The sequence below is a fragment of the Nuphar pumila genome, chromosome 7, assembly GCF_984573655.1.
Source record: "Nuphar pumila chromosome 7, dmNupPumi1.hap1.1, whole genome shotgun sequence".
NCBI classification, from domain to species: Eukaryota; Viridiplantae; Streptophyta; class Magnoliopsida; order Nymphaeales; family Nymphaeaceae; genus Nuphar; species Nuphar pumila.
The window spans coordinates 115,403,023-115,427,617 of NC_143255.1; the positions used below are offsets into that span (position 1 = coordinate 115,403,023).

The 24,595-nt window shown below is 41.7% G+C and overlaps 1 protein-coding gene across 1 annotated transcript; it reads right to left on the reverse strand.

Moving 5' to 3' along the window:
- Window positions 1–1,939: 1,939 nt before the first annotated feature.
- Window positions 1,940–7,555, reverse strand: LOC149833052 (homeobox-leucine zipper protein ANTHOCYANINLESS 2-like). The gene is made up of 9 exons (XM_090014867.1): window positions 6,774–7,555; window positions 6,447–6,679; window positions 6,234–6,351; window positions 5,442–6,101; window positions 5,038–5,139; window positions 4,719–4,931; window positions 3,657–3,831; window positions 3,207–3,574; window positions 1,940–2,862 (listed from the first exon to the last, which is right to left on the reverse strand). Exons 1-9 carry the CDS (start codon window positions 6,942–6,944, stop codon window positions 2,485–2,487), a joined length of 2,418 nt encoding a protein of 805 aa, XP_089870993.1. The 5' UTR covers window positions 6,945–7,555; the 3' UTR covers window positions 1,940–2,484.
- Between the last annotated feature and the right edge of the window lie 17,040 nt (window positions 7,556–24,595).

Genomic DNA, 24,595 nt, shown 5'->3' on the forward strand with positions numbered 1-24,595 from the left:
TGTAGTAAAAGAGCCAAATCGTCTCTTTCCATACAACAAACAAGAAGACGCAACTTAAGAGACCCAAACTGTATCCTGATCGACAAAACCAGTAAAAAACATGAGAGAAGGGGTGACAACGGGCCTGGTTTACTCAGACCTGACCCGAATCAAACTTTATAGAGTTCGGGTATGATGATAAATAAAAAGACCCGATTAAGACTCAGGTTCAGACCCGAAGGTCTGATTAATACACGAACCTAGATATACAACAACAACAACTACGCCTTCATCCCAAAACAATTTGGGTCAACGATATGAACCAAAAAAGAAAATCATTCTGGGTCATCCACATGAATCCTCCTTCTCCAATCATTTCTATCCAATGCCATGTTCAAGGTAAGGTTCAAAGCATTCATATCATTTCCTATCATCTCCATCCAAGTCTTCTTAGGCCTACCTCGACCTTTTTTGACTAATATATTTTTTCATTTGTCCATCCTTCTAACTGAAGCATCATTAGGCCTTTGCCGAATATGTCCAAACCACCGTAAATGATTTTCTCTCAACTTATTTTCAATGAATGCAATGCCTACCTTCTAATGTATCTCTTCATTTCGAATCGTATCTTTTATTGTATTTTCACACATCCATCGAAGTATACGCATCTCAGCTACACTCATTTTTTTAAATATGATGTTTCTTAACCGTCCAGCATTCCATACCATATAATAAAATAAGCTTAATTGTTGTCCTATAAAACTTTCTCATAAACCGCAATGACATTTTACAATCGCATAACACTTCAGTTGCACTTTTCCATTTCATCTATCCAACCTTTATCCTATAATTTATATCTTCATCATTTCAAATGAAATGATAGATCCCAAATATTTGAAACACCTATATTTCTTGCTCGCCAAGCTTCATAAACCCATTACTAAATTTTATACCAGATGCAAAACCCGATCAAATTAAGACCCGTAACTTTTTAATGTATAAATGATAAAAAACATATATAATTTTACCTGGTATGGTTGGGGTTTGGTTAATGTAGTTCTTATCAGTCCAGGTATGGTTTTCCTACAGTGAACCCGATTACACCCGCTACCATACCCGACTGATCCAAGTCTGGTTCCACCTGGGTCCGAACCAAACCCGAACACCATGACCAACAATCGCACGTACGATCGGACACATCCTAACAAAACTCCAAAAGTAGATCGCACGTAGCAAACGTCACGAATCACACCCACTCCATCTTGTAACACGTGTATCAATCTATCGAAATCTCGTTTTGACGGTAGCGTGACCACGATCTACGGTGCATGATGTACCACGCGTTCTTATGTAATTGGCTATTACATGGAAAACCACGCCCAGCATTAATTTCTCCTGCCCGAAGCGCAGGCTCATCATTAAATGGAAGCGGCCCCCCAACCATTCAATTCGCCATCCTCCCTCATCCCACCGACTAGTTTTGCCGAAAGGACCACACAGCTGGCATAAATTACGCAACCGCCACCAAATTTTCCCAGAGGATTTTTTTTTACCATATCAAGGAGCCAAACAACCTCCAGCCGGACGTAACTACGTAGCCAAGACTGGGAGAGTGATGAAACCGTTTGAAGCTCGAAAAAGTCGACGCCACCGCCCAATTCCATGGCTACCTACCAAACAGCGATTTTGCTTCTACGAAAACCAAACACGGATTTTGCACACCGCCACCGCCACCGCCTTAGGCAAGGAAGAAAAGAATGAAAAGTCCAAAACTCCACATGGAAAATATCAAGAGGACAAATCCGCCGTTCCACTAGAGCCAAGCTGACATTCATCGAGAACCAAAACAGGGCGTACTTGAAGCAAAAATAGTCAAAACTTGGCCGAAGATGACGAAAGTGCCCACCCCCACAAAGACAACAGAAACAGTACCCTTTTGATTCCCAAAAGGAAGAAAAAAAAACCCACAATCATTTCCGAGTATGGATAGATAACAGCACCAGTACAAACAACGGAAAAGTAAGCACAAGACGCAACCAATGGAACGTCAGACATCCCCAAATAAAATAAACAAAAGAAAAAAAGCTAAATTTTACCCTACAACAGAAGAAGGAAACAAAGGATTACGAAAAAAGAAAACAACAAAACAAATCTCGAGTAAAATACCCGAACCACCACCCCTTTGGTGCAGCGAACGACCCGAGCTCAGAATTCTTCAAACGCCATTCGTTCAGTTCCTTACATGGAATCAAATTTTATGAATGCGCGGTTCGTTCTTCACTCACACTAAACAGCAGATATATGTAGCTAGCTCTCAACACGGGGCAAAAAATGACTAAAACCACCCCAAACTCCATCAGCCAAGAGACGCTTCTCCACGGTCGATCATTCGAAAATTCAAGGTCGTTTTGGTCATTTCGCCTCCGATGATGAGAGCTTCCCCAACACCCACAATTTTATTTCGCATTTTTTCTTTCATTTTCGAGAGAGAGAGAGAGAGAGAGATCAGTTCTCGCAATGAAGGGCAGCTTTGATCCTCTGAACGGTGCAAGAGATAAGGTTGTTGACGGTCTCGACTGACTCCACGGTGAGCTTGGCGGTGGGCAGGCTGTTCACCAGCACCTGAAACGCCACGGTCAGGAGAGAGCCCCCTACCCTCGCCGGCGGGCTCATCCCACCGAGCTGAGAAGCCGGCGGGCAACCTGGACCATCGGGCAGGATCGCAAAGCCGGATGGCAGCAGCGCAACGTAGGCCGAGTCACCACCGTTCATCACGAGGTGCATCGCCGGTATGTCCACCGGCGCGTACACTACCAGGCTGCCCGCTGCGTCGATGCACGTCTCCTGCAGGATAAGCATGCTGCTCTGGTTCGCGTTCATTGCCTGCCAACCCACATGCGTCTCTCAATAAAAAAGCAACACGCAGTTAAAAGCAAATAATCAAATGCTACCAACGATGAAATTATCGGGATTCTGCCGGGTAAAGCCATGAACGAAGGATGATCCCGATATTTTCAGGAACTCTCGGGGCCGATAACGTGATTTTCAAAAACAAAAATAGTTACCAAACAGACAAATCCAACGATTCCCACTCGCGATTTAGAAGCAGAAAATGAGGAATAGCGATCTCGTAGTCGTTCCCATGCAATCTTTTCACGAATGACACATTTACGCAAGGTTGACGACGTCCCCATTTTTTAATCAGGAGAAAAGGAGGGAGAACTCACGCTAGCACGCAGGAGGGAGACGCAGTTTCCGTGATCCTGGCCTTTGGCGATGTGAGACATCTCCTGCATCGGCCCCCCGTTAGACAGGATGTCCCACTGGCTCCTGAGCCGCTCGTCGCGCAGGAAGTCAAACAGTCGCTGAGGCGAGATCGGCAGCCACACCGACGTCGCGGCGCTCAGCACCACGCCCGGTGGCTGGCCTGGATCATCTAAGCTCTTCCTCGTCATCACCCGGATGTCCTCGTCCCCATTGCCGGTGCACAGTTTGTTCCATTTGTGCACCGTTGAGGAGCACACGCCCGCGCAGAAGTTGTCCGTCATCCGCTGCGCGAGCTTCAGCATGCTCCGGCGGCCCGCCGGAGTGATCGCTGCAACCAACAGTGAAACCGAGATCAAGCTAGAGGCCAAACCGAATCAAATGCCAATCAACGTCTCTCGGCAAAGACGTACCGGAGTTGTCGCGGCTGGGCACCGCAGAGGACATAAGGATGGCGAGGCACTCGCATTGTCTCTGCAATGTTGCGACCCACCTCTGAGCGCCGAACCCCATGCCCGAGCTCAGCAGCGAGCGATACAATTGATGAACGCCACCCTCCTCGTACTCTGCGTGTTCGACCCACACCACCTTAAAAAAAAAAGTCAACCCACATCAATTTTAGAGTTCATCTTCACAACAAGAGTAGAGATCCCTTAAAATAATCTACACATTTTACAAGAAGACAATGGTTGATAGATAGATTGAAATCTGGGAGAAACGGGAGAGACCCGCATAAAGAAATCTACATAAATTATACAGGCGATACATGTTCCAAAAGAAGAAAAGAAAAAAACAACAACAGGAGATTACAAGGAGCCACTGTCGGTTGGAAGATCTATAAATGATTGCTGAATAAAATAGTTTTTGAATAACAGTGACGTATTTTTGGGGAAGCCCAAAACAAGGACAGCAAGGAAAACCCCATATTGAGATTTAAAAATCAAGAGTTTAGGTAGAACCTGAAGCGGAAAAGAGGCGTATCGAGAGGTGGGAAGAAAAAAAAATCACACTATTTCCCAGGGTTGCTCAAAAGTAGAGGTGGCAAGTCATGGCAGCTAGACTCGAGATGTCACATTCAATGTGTCCTCACTACGGTCTCGAGGGCCTTGATAATGAAAAAGATGATGAAAGAAAACGGGATGGCAACCTAGGGAATATAATTTTATTTCTATGACTATATTAAAATTATATAGTGGTGAAAGGAAGAAACATCTATCCACTAAAAAGAGTAAAAATTGGCAAACTTTATTAGATTATCATGACGGAAGGTACCTAGGGAGAAGTTCAGAAAAGGAGAAGCATCTATTCTCTATAAAATTGCATTGGTTGGGAGTACAAAGACTTAGATTATTTGGAGTAGAGATAGTCAACTGCTTCACTGTGATATAAGCGAGGAGTTTACTGCCCACCATAACGTTAGATTCAGCATTGGAGTGTGTGTGTGTGTGCGTGTGTGTGCGCGTGCGTGTGTTCACCTTGGAGTAGCCATTGGGCATATCTTGGACCACACAGCCTGAAGGAAGTCTCCTGCAATTCATATAACCCGCAGTAGTTTGGCTATCCCTAATGCTGTCAATGGAGACATCGACCACAGCCCATACGCCTTCAGCATGTTGCTTGCAGAACCTAAGGAAACGAACCTCTCGGATTGGCACTAGGGGAGAAAGAACTTGAAGCTCAGCGTGCATCTGTGTACATTAAGAAAAACCAAGTATTCATACCAATCATATTGAGAGAGACCAAATTTGTATACAGAAAAAGGGCAGCGATCTTAAAGAGTTGAAGAAACATTACCAACTGAAGTGCACCGTTTCGCGTCCCCCCCAACCCACTCGAAATCACATCAGTAGTGGATGACATTGCAATCATACATGGGAACATCTCCCCCCAACGATTCTATAAGAAACAAAGAAACAATGAGACATTTTTTGCCCCCTTGAACAGATTGTTCAATTATCAATTTACTACGGGAAGAATAGTGAGAGCTTCAATATGAAGGCCTAGAATATGATTAAATCAACCAACAATGTGATTTACAAATGCAAGATTCTAATTGACGACATAATCAACAGTAAAGAGAAACAAAATCAAATCATTGCACCTGTTTAGTTAATCATATGTAGAAGACTCAAACAGTTAACAAGATTTCATGAAGTTATCAATGAAAATTTGAAGGAAAATCAATCCAAGTTCATTACCGGATCCATGAGCGTTTCTACAAGCGCCACACTGTTTATGATCACCAGGCCACTCTCCCTAGTCGCCTCCGTGACATATCCAACAGGTTTAGGCCCTATACAACGAGGGAACGCCCGAAGGTACTCCTCATAATTAAGGGTCTCTTTCCCACCTTCCGAACTGGGAATCCAGAGAGGTCGATCAGTGTTCGCCATCTTCATGAGATCATCCATTGCGACCAACGCCAGCTCTGCAAACATCGACCTCTCCAGGCTCATCACATCTGGGGGCCTCGACGGTACGATGCCGAGAGCTCCGCCGCAACCAAACTCATTGCCAGCAGGCAATGTGGTAACCATGCCGCTCAATCCTCCAAACCCGTTGCTGCCCACTGCAAGCTCAAGAGATGAACTCGGTATCGGCGGCACCAAAGACATAGCCGATACGGGCCTGCCCAAGAACTTGCCTGCAAGAGCACAAACTCTATCCAATTCATCTTTCAGCCTCGCATTTTCAATCCTGAGATGCTGTTCTTCCAAAGAAACCTCTCCGAGAATAGCAGGCCCCCCACAATTGCTGCAGATAGGATTCCTCATGGCGTCCCGAATCGACATGTTCTCCCCTCGAAGTTTGTCATTCTCTTGCCTCAGTATGGAGTTTTCATGGCGTTCCAATTGAGTCTGTTAGGATGGCTCCCACATTTCACATAAAAAATTAAAGAAAACCAAAATAAATCCCAAATGAAAACTACCACTACCACCAACGAGAAAAAACAATTGTTTAAACAATTTTTTTTAAAAAAAAGAAACTACCTTCATTTGGGTACGCCTATTCTGAAACCAGAATTTAACCTGTCTGTTCTCAAGATTCAACCTTTTACTAAGTTCCGATCTTTGCTTCTCATCAGGATGAGGGCATTCCTTAAAGAGGCTATAAATAGAGAGATAAACGAGTAAAAACTCAGATATCATCCCCCAAAAGAATAAAAAACAAAATAAAAGAAAAATTAAACCAGAACTTCTTACGCTTCTAGTTCCTGAATCTGCTGGGGAGTGTGCCTATGATATTTTTTTTTCTTTCGAGGGTTATCACCTTCTTGTTCATCCCCAGAGCCGCCCTCCATATTATCGCTACCCGATCTGCTTTCATACTCATCATCCTTAGGCCTGCTGGCTTCAAGCTCACCACCAGCGCCACCACAACCGCCCCCACCGCCGAATCCCTGACCACCCATACCTCCTCCACCACCGGTACTCGTCTGCCAGGAAAACCCATCAACAATCCAAATTTCTTAACCCCAAGATAGAGAAAGGATAGAACCAAGAAGAGAAGAAGGATTAAGCCAAGATTACCAGTGTTAGAGACAACCCAGGAGAGCTAAACATGTTCTTAGAGGATCTGGGCATGACAGAAGGGGCAACGAGGCGAGACTGAACGATTGCACCCACAGGCATGTTGAAAGGCAAATCCGTCACTACCCTTGCACCACCAGAGTTCCTATCTAGAAAATCCCCAAAACTCATCAAACCCACCTTTAATCTTACTTTTTTTTCTTTATTCCCTTACAATTTTTCTTTTTCCCTATCTCAGAAAACCCATTCCGAATATGAAAAAAACTAAAAAGGAAAAACACCTAAGAAAACATAATGAAAAAAAACGGAGACAGAATAGAGGAGGCACAAGCATACACACAATATGAACTAATGCCTCCAACTCTCTCTCTCTCTCCAGAAACTGAGAGAAAGAGTGAGAAAAAAGGCAAGCAAGAGCAAGGAAAGATATCTCCTTTCCACCACTCAAGAAAACTCTTTCCTTACTCGCGCTTATAGCTCTTCATTCTCACCCCGTCTCTCTTTCTCTCTACCCCTTCAAAACCCTGGACTCCCTACCTAAAAGAGAACCACACAGAAGAAAAGAAGAGATTAAAAAAAACAGAGACCAAGTACTGTTTCTTGAAAAATAAGAAAAAGGAGAAGACGCTAATGTTCAAATCTACACCGGATGAAGATAATCAACCATGTGGATGCAACCAGACCTTACAAATACTAAAAAAAATGAAGCAATATATATATATAGAGAGAGAGAGAGAGAGACTGGGTTAGTTGACCTCTTCGATTTCAAAATCTGCAGAGATAAAAACAAAAAGATGGGCAGAGTTGAAACTTTTCAGAGTGTGTTAAAACATCAAAAAGCAAAGCAGGTAGAAAATAAGAAATGCCCCACATTTCTTCTTCCCTAGTCTCACTCTAATCCCTTCCTTTTCACCTTCGACTTTACCACCGGTGACGCTGTAAAAACAGCAGGACCATGGATCTACCTTTTCGTCTCTTCGCAGACTAATCGTTGGGATCTGCACCACTACAAAGAAAAACACATGACAAAAGAAACTATATGAAGAGGGAAGGCAGGCTTTGCTGGTGCTGACTTTGCATATACTACCACTGCCACCCTATTCTCAGTAGTACGGCTTTCTTAGTTAAGTTTTCTTTTCTTCCTTTTTTCCAATTTTCTATCCTCTTTTACCCTCCTTGCCACTTTCCCCATATGGAGAAAATAAATCCTTGTCAAACAAGAATCCAAAGTTTATAAACAAAAAAATTTGACGACTCAGAATCGGACATCCCGGTTCCCTTATGACTCGGATCATCTTGAACGATCCATGAATGTAATTTATTCAATCTCTTTTCTTAGAAAAATTTACCAATACCCACATATTTGAAAGTTTACAATAATACCTTAGGATTGGAAAATAATGCTCAAACACCTGCGACTTTTTTTTACGACGAGGGACTCTCACTGTAGCAAGGGAAAACTCCGAGTGGGGCCCCACGACCACCCTGCCTTGCACATGGCCTACCTCTAAAAGCTACGGATACACCCGTGTACAAGCGGGGTTTGAACCCCTCTTTTAAATCAACTCAGTTTACTATATATGGTCAAACTGTCGTCAGCCTTATAAAATTTCAAAGGTTAGGCGTTTTTTTTAATAGTTTAAAAGTTAGACGAGTGTTTATAATTTATTTATTTTTTTAGCGAAAAGCCCTCTGAGAACCAAGTTGCGGTAGTAAACTGTAAACCACAGGTAGGATCACCGTCAAGTCCTTACAAAGCCCACAAGTTCAAGGCACCCAGTGGAAGGTGGGATTCAAACTTGAGACGAAGAGGTCAGCACCTTCTTCTCCCAATAGTGTAGTTGGTTCACATGAATTTTGTATTCTTGTTTCATGCATGGATATTTTAAGTGATTTCCATATGGTTGTCTTTGGCCTGGATCTATGTGGGCCATATCTATGCCGTAATAAATGCCTTGAATCCAAAGGAAGAATCAGTTGTAGCATGGGGTTCATGCAAGATCCAGGGTATATTTAAGGCTGCAAAATAGCATAACGAACCAAACATGAGGTGTTCAAGCTTAGACATTATGTGGAGAGTCAACCCAATTAACTAGAGTTCATGACGAGCCCGGGCTAAACAGGTGAAGCTCAATCTGGCTCATTTCAGAAAAGAATATATCACTTTAAAGCTGAAAGTAATAGATTTCGAACACTAGAGCTACTGGGCAAAGCTCAAGCCGGCTTATTTACAAAGAAAATAATGGTCTCAATGCTAGAAGCAATAGGATTTTAACTTCAAGTCAAACACTTCAATTATTTATTCTATATAGTATTACATGATATAAAATTTATCCAAAGTATATTTATTATTACTTTTTTCTTGATAAACAAGCTGGGTTTAGGCAGACCCCTAGCAGACATACAACGATACCATCGGGGGGATTCGAACTTGCAACGCCCCAACACAAAGTGACGTGCACTAACTGCTCATAATGAGCCTATTTGAGCTAAGATGAGCCTAATATGGCCTATTGCTTGTGTTTGGTTTGGTTTGCTCAGTCTGTTTTATGGGTTCAAATGAATTCTTTACGAGCCAAGCACAACCCAAAACCATGATCAGCTCATATCATTTCCCGGTTTTATAAAAAACTTTTGCAGAAAACAAATACATGACCTGACATCTGTCTTGTCCAGAATCCAAAGTAGCTTGTGAGAGCACACGTGTCATGTTTATGTTTTACGTAATACGTTTTATAACATGATCTGCTCACTACAAAAGGCTCCTCAAGGTGCAGCTGCATGTCACAGAAGGTAGTTCCATGAATGGATTTATATTCAAGGCAATCAAATGAATCCTCAAAGAATGTTAAATTTTGTTAGTAGTGATTCTTTTGAAAATATCGTGTTTTTCAATATCATATCAACATTGTCACATTCTTCTTCAGTATATCGATCGAGCTAAAAACATAATAAGATACTTCTATGGTAATTAATTCCATAGTTATCTGAAGCGCCTCCCCCCAAGGAGAAAGTGTGCTTCTCTAGGGAGAGATTTGCTTTCCTCTCGCATCCTTTTCATTTTTCACAAGTTTTCCTTTCACTTTTCACTTGCGTTCCCCTTATTTCCTTGTAGCTTTTTTTCGTGTTTTTGTTGGAGCACAATGTGGGACCCACCTGCAACATGAATTTCATCCTCTTAGCTCATGCCTTGATGAGCACGGTAGCAATCTTGGAAGGAATAGTCAAGAGAAGGAAAATCTGGAAACTACAGGTCAAAGGTAAGTCTCCTCACCCTCATTATTGTAATCACTTGACTAACATTATCAATAGAGGGCAAAACCTCCTCTAAAAATTAAGAGAGTGGGGATTCATCGTGGATGTAGTAGGTTCATAAAAGGTTGAACCAACGTAAATTGTGTGCATGCGTGTTTGCTTGTACTTCTTTCCATCGTTGTGCATATATTTCTTACATGGTATCAGAGCTTACTCGCCTTGCCGGCTATCGTGTTGTCTTCAAACTCTTCATCTGATACTTCTTCCAGATCCATAGGTATGGCACTCTAACCTTCACCTAACAACTTGCATCACTTTTTGTGAGTGAAGCTTAATGGCGAGAACTACCTGTTGTGTGAGTCTCAATTTATGCCAATTCATATTTCTCGTGTCTTAATGGGATTCATTGATGGAACTAAGGTTCTTTCTCAAAAATATAAAGAGAACTCGAGTGAGTTCAACCTCGATTATTTGGAGTGGTTGAGCCGTGACTAACTTCTGTTGAGTTGGTTAATCTCATCTCTAACCCAACAATCCACAAAGTTATTGGACTGAACTCGTCTCATGCCGTGTGGAACGAAGACATTGACATATTGTCAATATATACGAGTCTTGCCTTGATGGCTCAAGGCAGGGATTCCTTCTAAATTTTGGTCATGACTTTAGTTCAGCCTTGCATTTGATAAATAGAACTCCTACAAAAATCTTGAGTTTCAAATCTCCTATGAAAGTTCTCTTTTAGGAAGCTCCAAACTACAAGTTTATGAGGAATTTTGGTCGCAAGTGCTATCCTTGTCTGAGAGACTAGTCCAGGAAGCATAAAGTCCAATACAAAATCAGATAGGTGTGTTTCTTGGTTATGCACCTCGACACCATGGCTAATATTGTATGAATTTAAAAATTGTTAGGGTTTTCATATCAATGAATGTTGTGTTTGACGAAAAAAAATTCTTCAAAGAGAACAAAATTTTATCAAGATCCTAAGCCTTCTCGTGTCGAGTCATCGACGGTCTTGTTCCTCCCCTTGGAATACAAGACCCGAGTCCTACTCAACCTAATGCTGATGGCTGTATCCAAGAAGAGTCATCTAAACCACAAACTAATGAACTTTGTGTGTCCATGCCATCAAACCAGTATTGAACCTCCACCTCAGCCCATTCTACCAGTTAGATCTCATCCCATGGTTACTAGACTACAGGATGGTACTTAAAACCCAAAATCTATCAAGTTTCAACCTGATATCCTATTCCTAAAGATATCCTCACCTACTAACTTCAAGACCACGAACCTTGAAACCTAAATAACGCCCTGCAAAATCCTAAGTGTCAAGAAACTTGAATTTGGAGCAGTGAGAAAGAATTAAACCTGGTCCCTTGTTCTGCCTCACCATGCTTGTTACGTAGTTAGATGCAAGTGAATTTTTAAAATTAAAAAGTTTGCAGATGGGTCTATAAAGATGTATAAGGACCGCCTTGTTGCAAAAGGATAGAGACAACAAGAATGGCTAAATTACTTTGAAATTTCTTGCCCAATTTTAAACCAACTATCATACGATTTGTCTTGTTTAATTGTCCTCAAATGGTTGGAACATAAAGCAACTTGATGTTCAAATTTCTTTTTTTCATGAGTTTTTGTGTAGAAGAGGTATATATGGAACAAACTCTTGGGTTCAAAGACCCAAATCACCCTGACTGTTTGTAAGCTTCATAGGTCACTTTATGGTTTGAAGCAATTTTCAAAAATTTGGTTTTCTTGTTTAAGATCTCATATGACCCAACTTGGGTTCCCATTGGTCAAAACAAACACTTATTTTTTATTTATGTTCAAAAATGAAAAGTTTGTTGTATATATCCTTATTCATGTAGATGATATTATTATAACAGGAAATTCAAAAAAAATTTGTTGAAGAACTTGTCAGGAAATAGGAAAGGAGTTCTCTTAAAGGATCTTGTTTTTATGCATTATTTTCTTGGTGTTGAGGTTGGACACAATGATAACAATATGGTTTTGTCTCAAAGAAAATGTATTTTTGAACTTTTAAAAAAGTTTCTCTTTAAGGAGCCAAACTTGTTTCTACACCCATGGCGTTAGGGCCAGCTCTTTCATCAGGTAATGGTCCCAAGTTTAACGATCCTACTCTGTATAGAAGGGTGATGGGGTTATTGTAGTCAGGGGCAGCCTTAGGCATATTTCATTGGAGGCCCATATTTCTCCATATTTTTTTTCATGGAAGCCCTCGGCATGTGACTTGTTTCATTAGAGGCCCTCAGCATGTGAAATATAAGAGTTATATTTTTCTCATTTGAGGCCCCAGGCGGTGTCCTCAAATCTAAAAGTGACCAGCCGGCTGGCTCTGCTTGTAGTATGCCACCATGACACACCATGATATAGCTTTTGTTGTAAACAGGGTTTGCCAATATATGCAAGATCCAGATGAAGTTTATTGGGCTGCAGTTTAATTGTTAGAGCATCTAAGTTACGTACATTGACAGCCTATTCAGATGAAGATTGTGCAGGGTGTTGACAGTCTACCTGTCGGTATGCAGTTTTCTTTGAAAAAAACCTAATATCATAAAAGCTCAAGAAAGCAAACTACCGTACGAAGGTCCAGTACCGAATCAGAGATCGTTCTCTAACAAAATGCAACAATCTAGCTTGCTTGGATTCAATATTTACTTCAAGAATTGAAAGTTGAAGTGCCAGGAACTCTCATTCTATGGTGCGATGACGTCGGTGCATCTCATCTCACTGCTCATCTTATGTATCATAGTAGAGAATGACTTGTATTTTGTCAAAAGATAGAATTGCCAAGAAACAACTGGTGGTTCGATATATTTCTACGAAGGACAAAACTGCTGATGTATTGACCAAGTAAGTGACTTCACAACATCATAAACCCTTATACAGCAAGTTCAATATGTGGTCGTCACCCCCTAGAAGTCGAGGGAAACTGATGTAGAACGTGTGACTCACGGGCAGCGTGAATCTCATCCTCTCAGCTCATGCCTTAACGAGCAAGACAGCAAGAGAAGAAGATTTCGGAAACTATAAGCAAGGAAACCAACGAAGGAGGTTAATAGTATATCTTATTAAGAAGGAAAGCCGCAGAAAACGTGAAGTACAATAACAAAGAAAGTTGTCAAAATTATGTAATTGGAAAGCATTATGGTAATTAATCTCTTCACTAGCATTATTATTAACAGAAGGTCAAAACCTCCTTGTTTCTTATATTTTTTTGTGTTTTTCATGTTAGTATTTATTTATTTTATTTTTCTTTCGCTTTTCACACGCTTCCCTATTGCTTCTCACTAGTTTTTCCTGGTTTCTTTTATGTTTCCCTTTTGGCTTTTCACACGTTACTACAATTGCTTTCAAAATGAATTCTGCTTCACGCTTCATGCTACCTTTTTAGCACTTGCTTTCTCGCTTCATGCATCACTTCTTGTATGCATTTTGCCTTCTCGTAACCATTCTTACTTCGTCCAATATCCGTTGAGGTACCAACTAAACCTGATTGCCCCCCAGCTTTGTTTAGGGACTAATTGGTTTGGCCTGGAAAGAGAACGCAGACCAATGGTCACACCCGAGTCGGACGGTTCGACTCATCCGATACGTTTCTTTTTTTTTTCTTAGCTTGTTCTCAAGAAGGGTAGGGAGGGGAAAGGGGATATGGGGTTGGTAATAATTGAGAAAACGAAAATCAGCTGTCACAGGATATTTTGGGTGTACATAATAAATAGGGAGGAGCCAAAGGACAACTGTACCCCTGTATTTTCTGACAATGTCAGCGAGGTCTAAGGGGTCAAGAAAATGACTGTTTTGTCCACAAAAGGGTCCAACCTGACTCGCTCTAAAGTGAAATCCCCGCATGCCCTCACCCCTTTCCCCGGGCAAAGCCGATGCATGAGAAACTCAGGGGGGTATTTACGTCATTTAGGAAAAGCCCCTGTCCTCGGTCGTCCCAACCCGCACCGCACAAATTCGCTTCTTCAAAATTACGGAAATATCCTTGGAAAACCCAACGTCCTCCCTCGGTAATCTGTATCAGTTCAGGCAATTCCCCCCGCACACGTTTCCCAAGCGGACCAATTCGTCAACTAGGTCCAATTCTCGGGGGTACGATAGTCTTTTTCTGTTGTCACAACTAGAAAGAAAACTTGCACGCAATCTTTCCACTCCTTTGTCAAAAAAGAGCAAACGATGTGATTTTTTACTTTTGCGTTTCCTGCGTCGTTGGGTGAACAGGGAACATTGAATGTGAAAGGAGGGTATTTTGGTAATTTTAGGGGTCAGAGGATGCGAATTAATGGGCGCGCTGGCGAACGGTGGCACATTAACCCGAGTTGGCCGCTTCTCGTGGTGGGGCCCGCACCCCTCCACTGCGAGCCGAGCCCCGTCGTGGTCCGCCGTTCGTGGGATTCGAACCCGTCACCATCGACTCAATAATGCCAACCGGTCTCATTTATCCCTCTCCCACGTGGGCCCCACTCAAAACGGTGACCTAGTCAACTCTTTCCTTCCGTTGTCCGAAGGTTTGACTTGACTCGGGTCGAACCCCAGCATGTGGGGCGGAGTGTCTGGAGACTCAGTGGGGCTGCATCGACTTGTCACGGCCCGGCCCGTTTCCATGGATGGCTTGACTGGAGTTGGTCGTTTGATAAGGACCTGACTTTTGTTAGATCTGATTGTGGTCAATAGGGATCCTGGTTTGACTTGGTCGTTCTTGTCAAGGGTGAATGAAATTTATCTTCACCTAGTTGAGTTATGAGTGTCGTTGGTCTAGACCTAAGGGGTTTAGCACAGTGGGATGGGGCCTAGACCATTTGACGGGCAGTCTAGGTTCAAATCCCATTTGACGGGCAGTCTAAGTTCAAATCCCATGGGTGTCACTCCCTGCGTAAGCCAAAGTTTGGCAACTCCTTGGGGTGGAGGGTTAAGCCCTTGAAGTTTTGCGCCAACATGGACAGTGAGTACGGCAGGCTGAGCCAGCACATGCATGCGTGGTTTAGCAAGGGCTCGGGCCGGGGTGCGCTGCCTCTGGCCCATTCAACGGTTCTCTTCTCTTTTACCAAGACTTGGCCCTTGGACATGACTCCAATAAAGCCAAGCCCGGGTCTAATTAACCGTTCTTTTAGGTGCACATGAAGCCAAAAGTCAGCTCGTTGCTGTTGGATATCAACTAGGGATCCAAATGTGCCGGATCCAGTATTGGGGTTTTATGATTTTTTGGATGTTCCGAACCTATTCAGATCCGAATCTCCCATGTATCCGAATCCGATTTGCATCTCTAAGATCAATCCTCTCATCATGTTTTTCTAACCCATAGATTAGAAACTTTTTTTAAATAACAAACTAAGTACCATAAGTAATGAATGCCGGCTGTTTGATCTTTTGATAATTAAAGTCACCTTTTAATAAATGAATCTATGATCCAGGCTCAGTCAAATTTTGATTCTTCTTTTTTATTCTATCATTAAGATGGACAATTAAACCAAGAATTATCTTTCTTCACCATCATTCAAATCATTATTAGCGACCCAAGATTCTGTTTGATCATAGCACCATGAGACCGGGGAGACTCTTGCAAGATGAACCCAGTCAACTGCATCTAGACAAGCCACAAAGGCCACCAACTTTGGACTCAAATAGATAGGATAATATTTGCTACCTAGTAGGAATACATATGGGAAGGCTGTTTTGACCAAATCTGACTCTATTCGCGCAACATGGTCTAAACAAGTCCACCATTAGATCATATATTTTTGACTTAAAAATATGATTTTTTGAGTGTTGAAATTTCTACTAAATCAAACATGTAGGCCACATCAGGAGGAACATATTACCTAAAAAAAAAATATTTGTAAGTCATTAATATAGTTACACCAACCAGCTAGGACCGACACTAGAAGAAAGAAAGGATCCAACTAGGACCGGTCGTAGTAGTACCTGTAATTCTGTCAAGGGTTAAAAATCATGTGAATACCAACGGGGGCACTGCTTGTTTGATAGGAGCTGTTGCCTGTTGGTGCACGTCACCATGTGTTGGGACGTTGCAAGTTCAAAACCCAATGGTATGTTGTGTAACTGGTGGGGGGTCTGCCTAACTCCATCTTGCCTATAAAAAATCATGTGAATTAAGAACAGCAGTATTAATATAAAGGTTTGGTATTTGCTAGTTTAGCCAAGTATTGAGCAAGCCTTATAATTATCTATCAAACCACGATTGTAATTAGGGATGGCAGTGGACTAGGAGGGGAGGGGGGCGACCATCTCAAAATTTCTTCATCCATCCCTACACATGTTTTGATTTTAACCTCCATTCCCACTTCCATCTCCGTTTCTTGTCCTCCATCCCCACTTCCATCTCCGTTTCATGTCCTCCATCTCCGGTCCAAACAGGGCAAGGCAGGGTGGGGCCCCGTTTCACACCGGTCCAAATGGGGCGAGGCAGGGTGGGCCGGTTTCACCCCGGTCCACTGCCATCCCTAAAGGTATTCTAGTTATTTTACTAACCGGGATTGGGACGAGGCAGGCGAAAGCGTAAGTCCATTCCGACACGGGTTTTGATTTTAACCTTCATCCTGCCTCCATCTCCGGTCCAAAACGAAACGATGCAGGGCGGGGCCCGTTTTCCACAGGTCCACTGTCAGCCCAAGTCAACCACCCTAGGAGAGAAAATATGTTAGGTACTGATGAAGTATCTATGCATGGTTACTGTTAACGTTTAAAGCAGAAACCTTTGGTGACCCCACGTTTTGTTTCTTTTAGATGCGAATAATTCACTGTTTGGGGACAAGGCAGAGTGCATAAAGGGAAATAGGGAAATTTCAAAATTACACAGAACCTTTGGGTGATAGTAAAAAACACACTTATGTTTTTAGTATCGTTAAAATTATGCCTAAACATTTTCATGGTTAATTAAAAAAAACGATAATTTATTTCCATGAAAATTGCCATTAAATGCGTGTTGTAATTGCCAAAACTTAGATGTATGCATTTTTGAAATTTTCTAAAAAAAATTGCTAACCTTATCAAACATTTAACTGCATTTTTTATTATCACCAATTAGGTGTGTTTTTTTAAAATTTCTCAAGGAAAAACATTTTTGTAAAAATCATGGATCACTAGATGTGAGAATAAACAATCTATCAACCATGGGACCCATAATGCAGTGCTGGTTTAGTAACACTTTAAGAGCTTAATAATGGTTTTAGAATACTAACACTTTTTTCATGGTTGGCACTTTAGTGGTGCCAGGGTATGTCACCCTATCCCTGTTCCTGTTTGGGCACCACCATGAAAAACATGCCCAAGTTCATGACCTACTTGTAAAAAGCATCTGGAGATAACCTTTACTTAGAAATAGGGATGGCAGTGGACCGGGGGAAAGCCGGACCCCACCCCGCCTTGCCCCGTTTGGACCGGGGATGAAGGGTATGAGGCGGGGATGGACGTGCACTTTTCCCTGCCCCGCCCCGTCCCCACCATGATCCCCGCCCCAACCCCCACCCCGACCACTTTTCCCCACAATATCCCCGCCCCACCTCATCCCCATTTGAACCGGGGATGGAGGACATGAAACGGGGATGAAGGCAGGGGTGGAGGATAAAATCCATCCCCGCCGGGGATGGAGGATAAAATCTTGAGGCGGGGCGGGGGTGGAGACCTTGTCCTCCGCCCCGCCCCGCCCCACTGCCATCTCTACTTAGAAAGATCTGAAATCATATGCAGCTCGACGACCAATACTTCCTGTATTTGAGCCAACTTTTGTAACATTCAGTTAATTGGCAAACTTTGACTAGAGAAGGAAATTTGAACATGTATAGAACCGATTTTTTCAATATCATCAGGACTACAAGGGACGTCATGTCATACTCTCTGGTCTGTCTCTACCGTAGGGGCCAGGTTTGTGAATGAGAACAGGAAACTTGTCTCAAGGGTACACACTTTCAGACTTAGCCCATAAGAGAGAGAGAGAGAGAGAGAGAGAGAGAGACCATTCATGATCCAAGAAGATTACGTACATATGAACGCAAGAATAATAATAAGAAACTGGACCCATGATCTGAATAAATTGCATTGACAATTGCCTCGACTTTGGGGGCAACTTCATTTGCTTGACAGAGAAAGGAAACCCCAGTTGAGTAGAGAGGTCCTGAAAACCAAACAACTAGTGCGGGTCCCAGAGTCAAAAATTGGCACGTCAAGTTGATTTTTATTTCAACTTGACGTTTGTTCAAACCAAATGCTTTCTGAAGAAACGATACTTTTGTTCTCCTGTTTTACTTTTGGAATTCGGATGCTATTCATACCTTGCATGAGCCTGTTCTCCGTTTCTGTCTTTTATGTTGGAATAACAGCAACTCGATGTTTGCCCATCAAACCAAATGACAATAAGGTCATGTTTGATGGTTTGTCTAAGATTGGACGAAATGAACAAAAAAAAGACAGAACAAAATATTCGTTTTGTTCGTTCCATTCCATAGCAACTGTATCAAGTTCAACATTTGTTTGAACCGTACTTGAATCTTGTGTTCCAAATGTCCTATGTTTGATGAGCGAACAACTTGGACAAGAGTCAGCTAGCTCTCCACCGAAACCCATCTCCACCCCTTTGCTGCAGCACTCGGATGCTTTTCGCGTTCACCTCGCAGCATCGGCAAGGACTCAGTGATTGGGGCAGGCCACCGTCACTCCGGTAGACCCACTCTCCAAAGGGGCCGAACCACCGGACGGCCCTTTATTCACCCGGATCTGAAGCATCGCTCTTGTTTTCATCCAACCCTGAATAAAACTATCACCTTCTGATAAAGGGAAAGAGAGAGTTGGGAGCCCCTGTTGAGGTGTTTTTTTTTTACTGTCCTGTTATTTTCGTAACATAGGTTGGAACGAAAATAACCCTCATTTTTTGTTCAACGTTTGAAAAAAAGGTGTCTTTTTCATTCCGCGCGATGCGTTGATGAACGAACCATCAAACATACCTTAAATGAGCAAATTTCATATACTGCGTGTGGTGGGGACTGGGTGGTTCATGGAGATTAGTTTATATTGCAAAAGGCATGTTGATTGAAGTCATTAAAATCGATATAAACCCATGATGTTATAAACAGTTCACATTCTATGATAACCCAAAATTTCGGTGCCACTTGGGTGGGACATGTCAATTTCCCTTTTCCTCTTCAATATTGATTTAATCTTTGATATGGATATTTTATTCTGTTATATTTTATACAGCAGCATTTATAAGAAAGTTCAAGGAACATGAACAGATAATGAGTATCTACTTTGATTCAGTCAAATATACAAAACTATAGCTCCCTGACTTTGAGATGATGACGTTTTCCTTCTTTCTGTTAAAACACCGTGGTCATCTGCATTTCAAAAGCAGAAGAGGGTAATAATTGTCCATTGACAAAATCCAGGGTCCTTATCTCTCTAGAATCAGCAATTCAGCAGTCTCCCAAAGTTTATCCCTTCTTTGTTGTTTAGCAGCTTCACCTAAACTCAACAAGGGCATGAAGCCCCACACCCCCAGCTGAATGAAAAAGCCATGTGTTAACATCATAATCAAGTAATTAACCTCTTGATATCTGGCATGCACATGCATGGATAAACCTTTGCAATCAATGTGGCCCATTTAATCAAGTTATGGCTCGAACAACCAACTAATCGAGTCCACCCAATTTGGTGGCTCATCACACGCATGAATTGTTATAGTCGTCCCTCAACTTGCATGGGCCTCTCCAGTTGAACTTCCTTCAGTTACCTTTTAATCTTTCTTTTTTTTTCTATTTATAACTTGAAGAAACCGCACCCTGCATGAAGACCTGTTCGTGCTGGCTCAGTCTGCCATAGCTAGCTACAAAGGAGCGACACTCATGAGAATCGAACCTTGACGTCTGGCCTATGAGTCCCCACGTACCCTACTGAGTTAAATTTTGTACAGTTGACTGCATGCAATCATTCAGTTGTTTTTATTATTTTCAACTTTGTGAAAGCCACAACATCTGACAAGATAATTAATTATCGGGTATGTCTGAGTGTTGTAAATACAGATTCAAGTCATCCAGGTTTGTGTTTTGTGGGATGGCTAAGTCTGACGTTCATAATTGAATCGATTCATCATGCTTGCCATCTTCACCCTTGTCAATGAAAGATCTGTCTGGATCCTGTGTACGCAGGGAGGCCTAAAGTTCTTGTAGTTCTTTTATTTAGGCTCTGTTTGGGAGCCCGAGTTGCAAGCGGCTGACAAGGATTCACCAAATCCCCAATGGCTCTGCTGTTTGGTGTCACGGACTTGAACGATGAGCGGAGATTGGAGGGAGAGCAGATCAGGTGATCTACGGTCCATTGTCCTTGTGTACATAGTTGGACGGTGAGGATGTTGGCTATTGATTGGAGGGGGGCGTTGGGCACTTATTTGACGTAAAGGCATATGTACTTACAAACATTTATAGCAGATATTAGCCTTTTTTTATATGTACAGATATTTTCTTAATATATTTCAAGAAAACCAGATTTTTTAAAAATATCACAACATTTTCCTTCACCCAAATCCTCTGGAGAACAAGAATTGTGAGATTGGCTGGTTTTTTTAATTTCACATCATCCAAACACGAGCAGGGTTGGTGTGGCAGGATCTGTGGTGTGGGGTTGGGTTATTATCATCCAACTTCATGAGCGTTAATTGGGAAGAGAATAATGAGAGCCATTGACATCCAAGAGAATGCATGTTCAGCGTTATTCTGTGTGGGGCCCAATTCATCAAATGCAATTGAGTTTATAAACTTGGTCAGGTTACTTTTCGCACATGCAGAGGGAGGCAATCGCATTGCACACCATAAGTGTACCGCTGCACCTGACTGCCCTCCATCCATCTTAAAGTACAGCCTGGTCAGTTGTAGGGCCCAACAGTGAGATGGAAGGCGGCCAGGTGCAGCGGCACACTTTTTATTGTGCAATGTGATTGCACCTGATCCCGGGCTTGGGCTTATATCATATATATATTATATATAATGTAATAGGCCCCGCCCTATTAATCTCACAGGCAGGCCGTGGACGGGGGTTTTCTCAATGGGCTGGCCCGAACTGGCTTTGGGCCTAGCCTATATCATTGATGGGCCAGGCTGGTCCGATCCAATAGTGGGCTACGGCAGCCTGCTGCCACCCACAAATATATATATATATATACAGAGAGAGAGAGAGAGACCGTCCAATCGATCCTTGGACGATTCAATATCTACAGCACAACCTGAACCATTTGATTGTGGTCTGTCAGATGGTTTAGATTAGCATGGATGATGGACATCGTCCCCCTTCCCTTAACTATTTAGTTGAATAGCTCTACAGCACCATGAGGGCCTCTCCTCGCCCCGTGCTCCCTGTCCCATTGTTCGTCACCCGACTCCCTTTCATCGCCTACGCTGCTCTTGCCGATCATCTTTCAATTGTTCGTTGAAAAATATAAATCTGACTGAATAAAAATTAAATAAGAGATTAGAGAGAAGAAAAGAAGGAAAACAAGAAAAACATCAAATATTTGTAGTTCAGCCAAAGGCCTACATCCACGGGAAAAAAACTCTCACACCCATAGGCGGAGCTGGGAGGGGGGGCAGAACTGGGCTGTAGCCCAGTCCTGCCTCCCGGCCCAGTTAAAAAAAAATAAAAAATTTAAAAGCCCAGTCCTAGCCCAGCCCTGACTGCAGCAAATAGTTTGATTTGTCTATATGAAATAGATTTGTATTAATAATTGTAGCCATTTTTTATTTTATCTCAAAAAAAAAATTCGGGCAGAACCCCAGACTATCACACCAATTTTTTTTTTTTTGCTGCACCCCTGTTTGCCCCCCCCCCAGCACCCCTCACATGAATCCTAGCTACGCCCCTCTCACACCCTTTTTTTCATTTATTCAATCTTTCAAGTTATATAGTTATAATCCTTCAAATCTTGAAAAAACTGTAACTGCAAATATTTTTCAAATTTAGATAAAATCATATATATCGTTATAGATTTCAATACACCCCCTCAAATTCGAGGGCGAATAAAAAGAACTCCCAACTTAAAACTTGAAAATGAACGCTAGAATTAATGCAGATTGAAGGCATCAATGTTTCAGTGATGATAGGGCAACGACGAAGCATCAGACTTGCAATCTAATCCAAAGTCGCTAAAAAATGTACAGTGTGTCGATTGTACTGTAAACTTGCTGATGATAAAAAACTGTTGCCTTCAAGTTGGCTAAGATGGATTAAGTCTGGCTCTCGTACTATGTTGAAAAATAAAGATCTTATTGAATAAAAAATAAGTAAGTGAATAGAAAGGTGAAAGAAAAAAAAATACTAAATATATGTAGTTGGTCCAAAGGCCTACTTTAACTAAAAAAAACTCGCACACCTTATTTTTTTCTCATTTATTTAATCACCCAAGTTACATATTTATATAAATTCAAAATCTAAACAAAAAAATTATATCTACAACTCATATGGTAACTAATTAAGATAAGATAATGATAGATTAAAACTCATCAAATCTTGGAAACGTTGTATATGATTTTTCAATATATATACGATGATAATTATCATCAACTTCTAATATATAATCGATGATATTTATCGGGCATTAGATAATAATGCTGATGATATTTATCATCGGGTTTAACTACTATATGTGATGATATGTATCATCGACTTTAAATAATATAGGTGAGGATATTTATCGGCAGTTTTATCTAGTATAACCAACAATAATTATCGTCGCCTTTAATTATTATGCCAACAATATTTTAGAGCTGACCCGACTATATAAAATCAATAAATTTATTTTTATAAAAATGATGATAAATAAATATCATAAAAAATAATAATATAAATATCGTCAAAAATAGTAATATAAAGCCAATGGCCAGGGCGACGATATTTATCATCGTTGATGTTATTGGCCACCATAAATCATATATTGCCTAAAATAAATTTATAGTCAGCAATAACCTATTTTCTTGTAGTGAACATCTCTCAACAAAAGATCAAATTGTCAATCTCCTCACCAAGCCTCTTCGTGTTCAGAGGTTCAACTATCTCCAGTCTAAGCTCAACGATGCCAAAGGACCATTAATGACCTTGTTAGGGGATGACAAGGCACCAATCATGGATCCTCTTGAACCGTTACCATGCACCAAGATCCAGTCAGATTTGGAAATCAAAAGGAAAGTCGAGTGCGACAAGGATCACGACAAGCTTGCCCAATATGTGTTCAAACCTCTTCCAAAAACTATGTTATTATTGAGCAAGAGCCAAAGAATCAGTTGATTGACAGAAATTTTATAAAGAAAGAAACATTATCAGTATGTAAACATTATTCACCTGTTGTAAAGTGAAGTATATAGTTGGAACCTTTCTCTCATCATCATTAAGAGAGAACCGTGGAAGTAGGTCATGAGACCAAACCACGTTAAGCCTTTGTGTTGTGGTGTGTTTGATTCTTACTCGAATTCTGTGATCATTTATTTGTGTGATCCTCACCTTCTCTAATGTTCGTTTAGGTACACATTAGTGTTTGTATAGAACTTGCCACCAATTGGTAAAATAGGAAGATACGGCTTTGCCGATAGTGACGAGATATGACTACGCAGATTTGGAGCCAGCGACAGAACGTGACTCTCTGATCAGAGATACAAAGATACAGTAATACATAGTCACAGTAAACCCTAGTACAAACTTATGAATTCCACTAAGTGAGCATGGGGGTGGCAATTTCTGACACGACCCGCCAACCCGCCTCTTAGGCGGGTTCGGGTTGGGCTTAAGCCAACCCGTTTAATAAACGGGTCAACCCGTGTAACCCGTTTATTAAACAGGTCGGGTTCGGGTTGGGGGTATGCCAACCCGCCAACCCGGCTGACCCGTTTAATAAACGGGTTAGGCGGGTGGGTCAACCCGTCTGCCCGAACCGTCAACCCGCCAACCCGACCCGTCAACCCGTCAACCAGCCCCGCCAACCTGCCTACCTGCCAACCCGATCCGTCAACCCGCCAACCTGAAAACCCGTTTACCCGACCCAACCCATTTATTAAATGGGTTGGCGGGTCGTGTCGGGTTACCCGTTTATTAAACGGGTCGGGTTCGTGTTTGCCACAGCCGACCCGTTTAATAAACGAGTCGGGTTCGAGTTGAGGTATGCTGACACGCCAACCCTCCAACCCGACCCGATTGCCACCCCTAAGTGAGCACCCCAGTAAATGCTTGTCCTGAATTTCACAAGATCCAATAGAAGGTTATATCTTTTCTAATACACCATATATAAGATTCTATTTTTAAGACCGTGAAAAATCAATGACTCATAATTCATGAAAATAAAGGTGATTTAAAAATTGTATAAAACATCATTTTTTAGTCAACTTTACATTAGATGGTTAGATTTTTCCTTTGGAGCTTAGATATATATAAATCAAGTGTGTACCAGTACAATATATATATATATATATATATATATATATATATATATATATATATATATATATATATATATATATATATATAGAGAGAGAGAGAGAGAGAGAGAACATTTATCA

What these genes read in the sequence shown, in the direction of transcription:
- LOC149833052 (XM_090014867.1), bottom strand. Translation starts at nt 6,944, where the DNA reads ATGAGTTTTGGGGATTTTCTAGATAGGAACTCTGGTGGTGCAAGGGTA. An exon ending in ATAGGCGTACCCAAATGAAG is followed by an intron (nt 6,102 to 6,233) that starts GTAGTTTCTTTT and finishes CCATCCTAACAG; the next exon opens with ACTCAATTGGAACGCCATGA. An exon ending in GAAACGGTGCACTTCAGTTG is followed by an intron (nt 4,932 to 5,037) that starts GTAATGTTTCTT and finishes TAATGTACACAG; the next exon opens with ATGCACGCTGAGCTTCAAGT.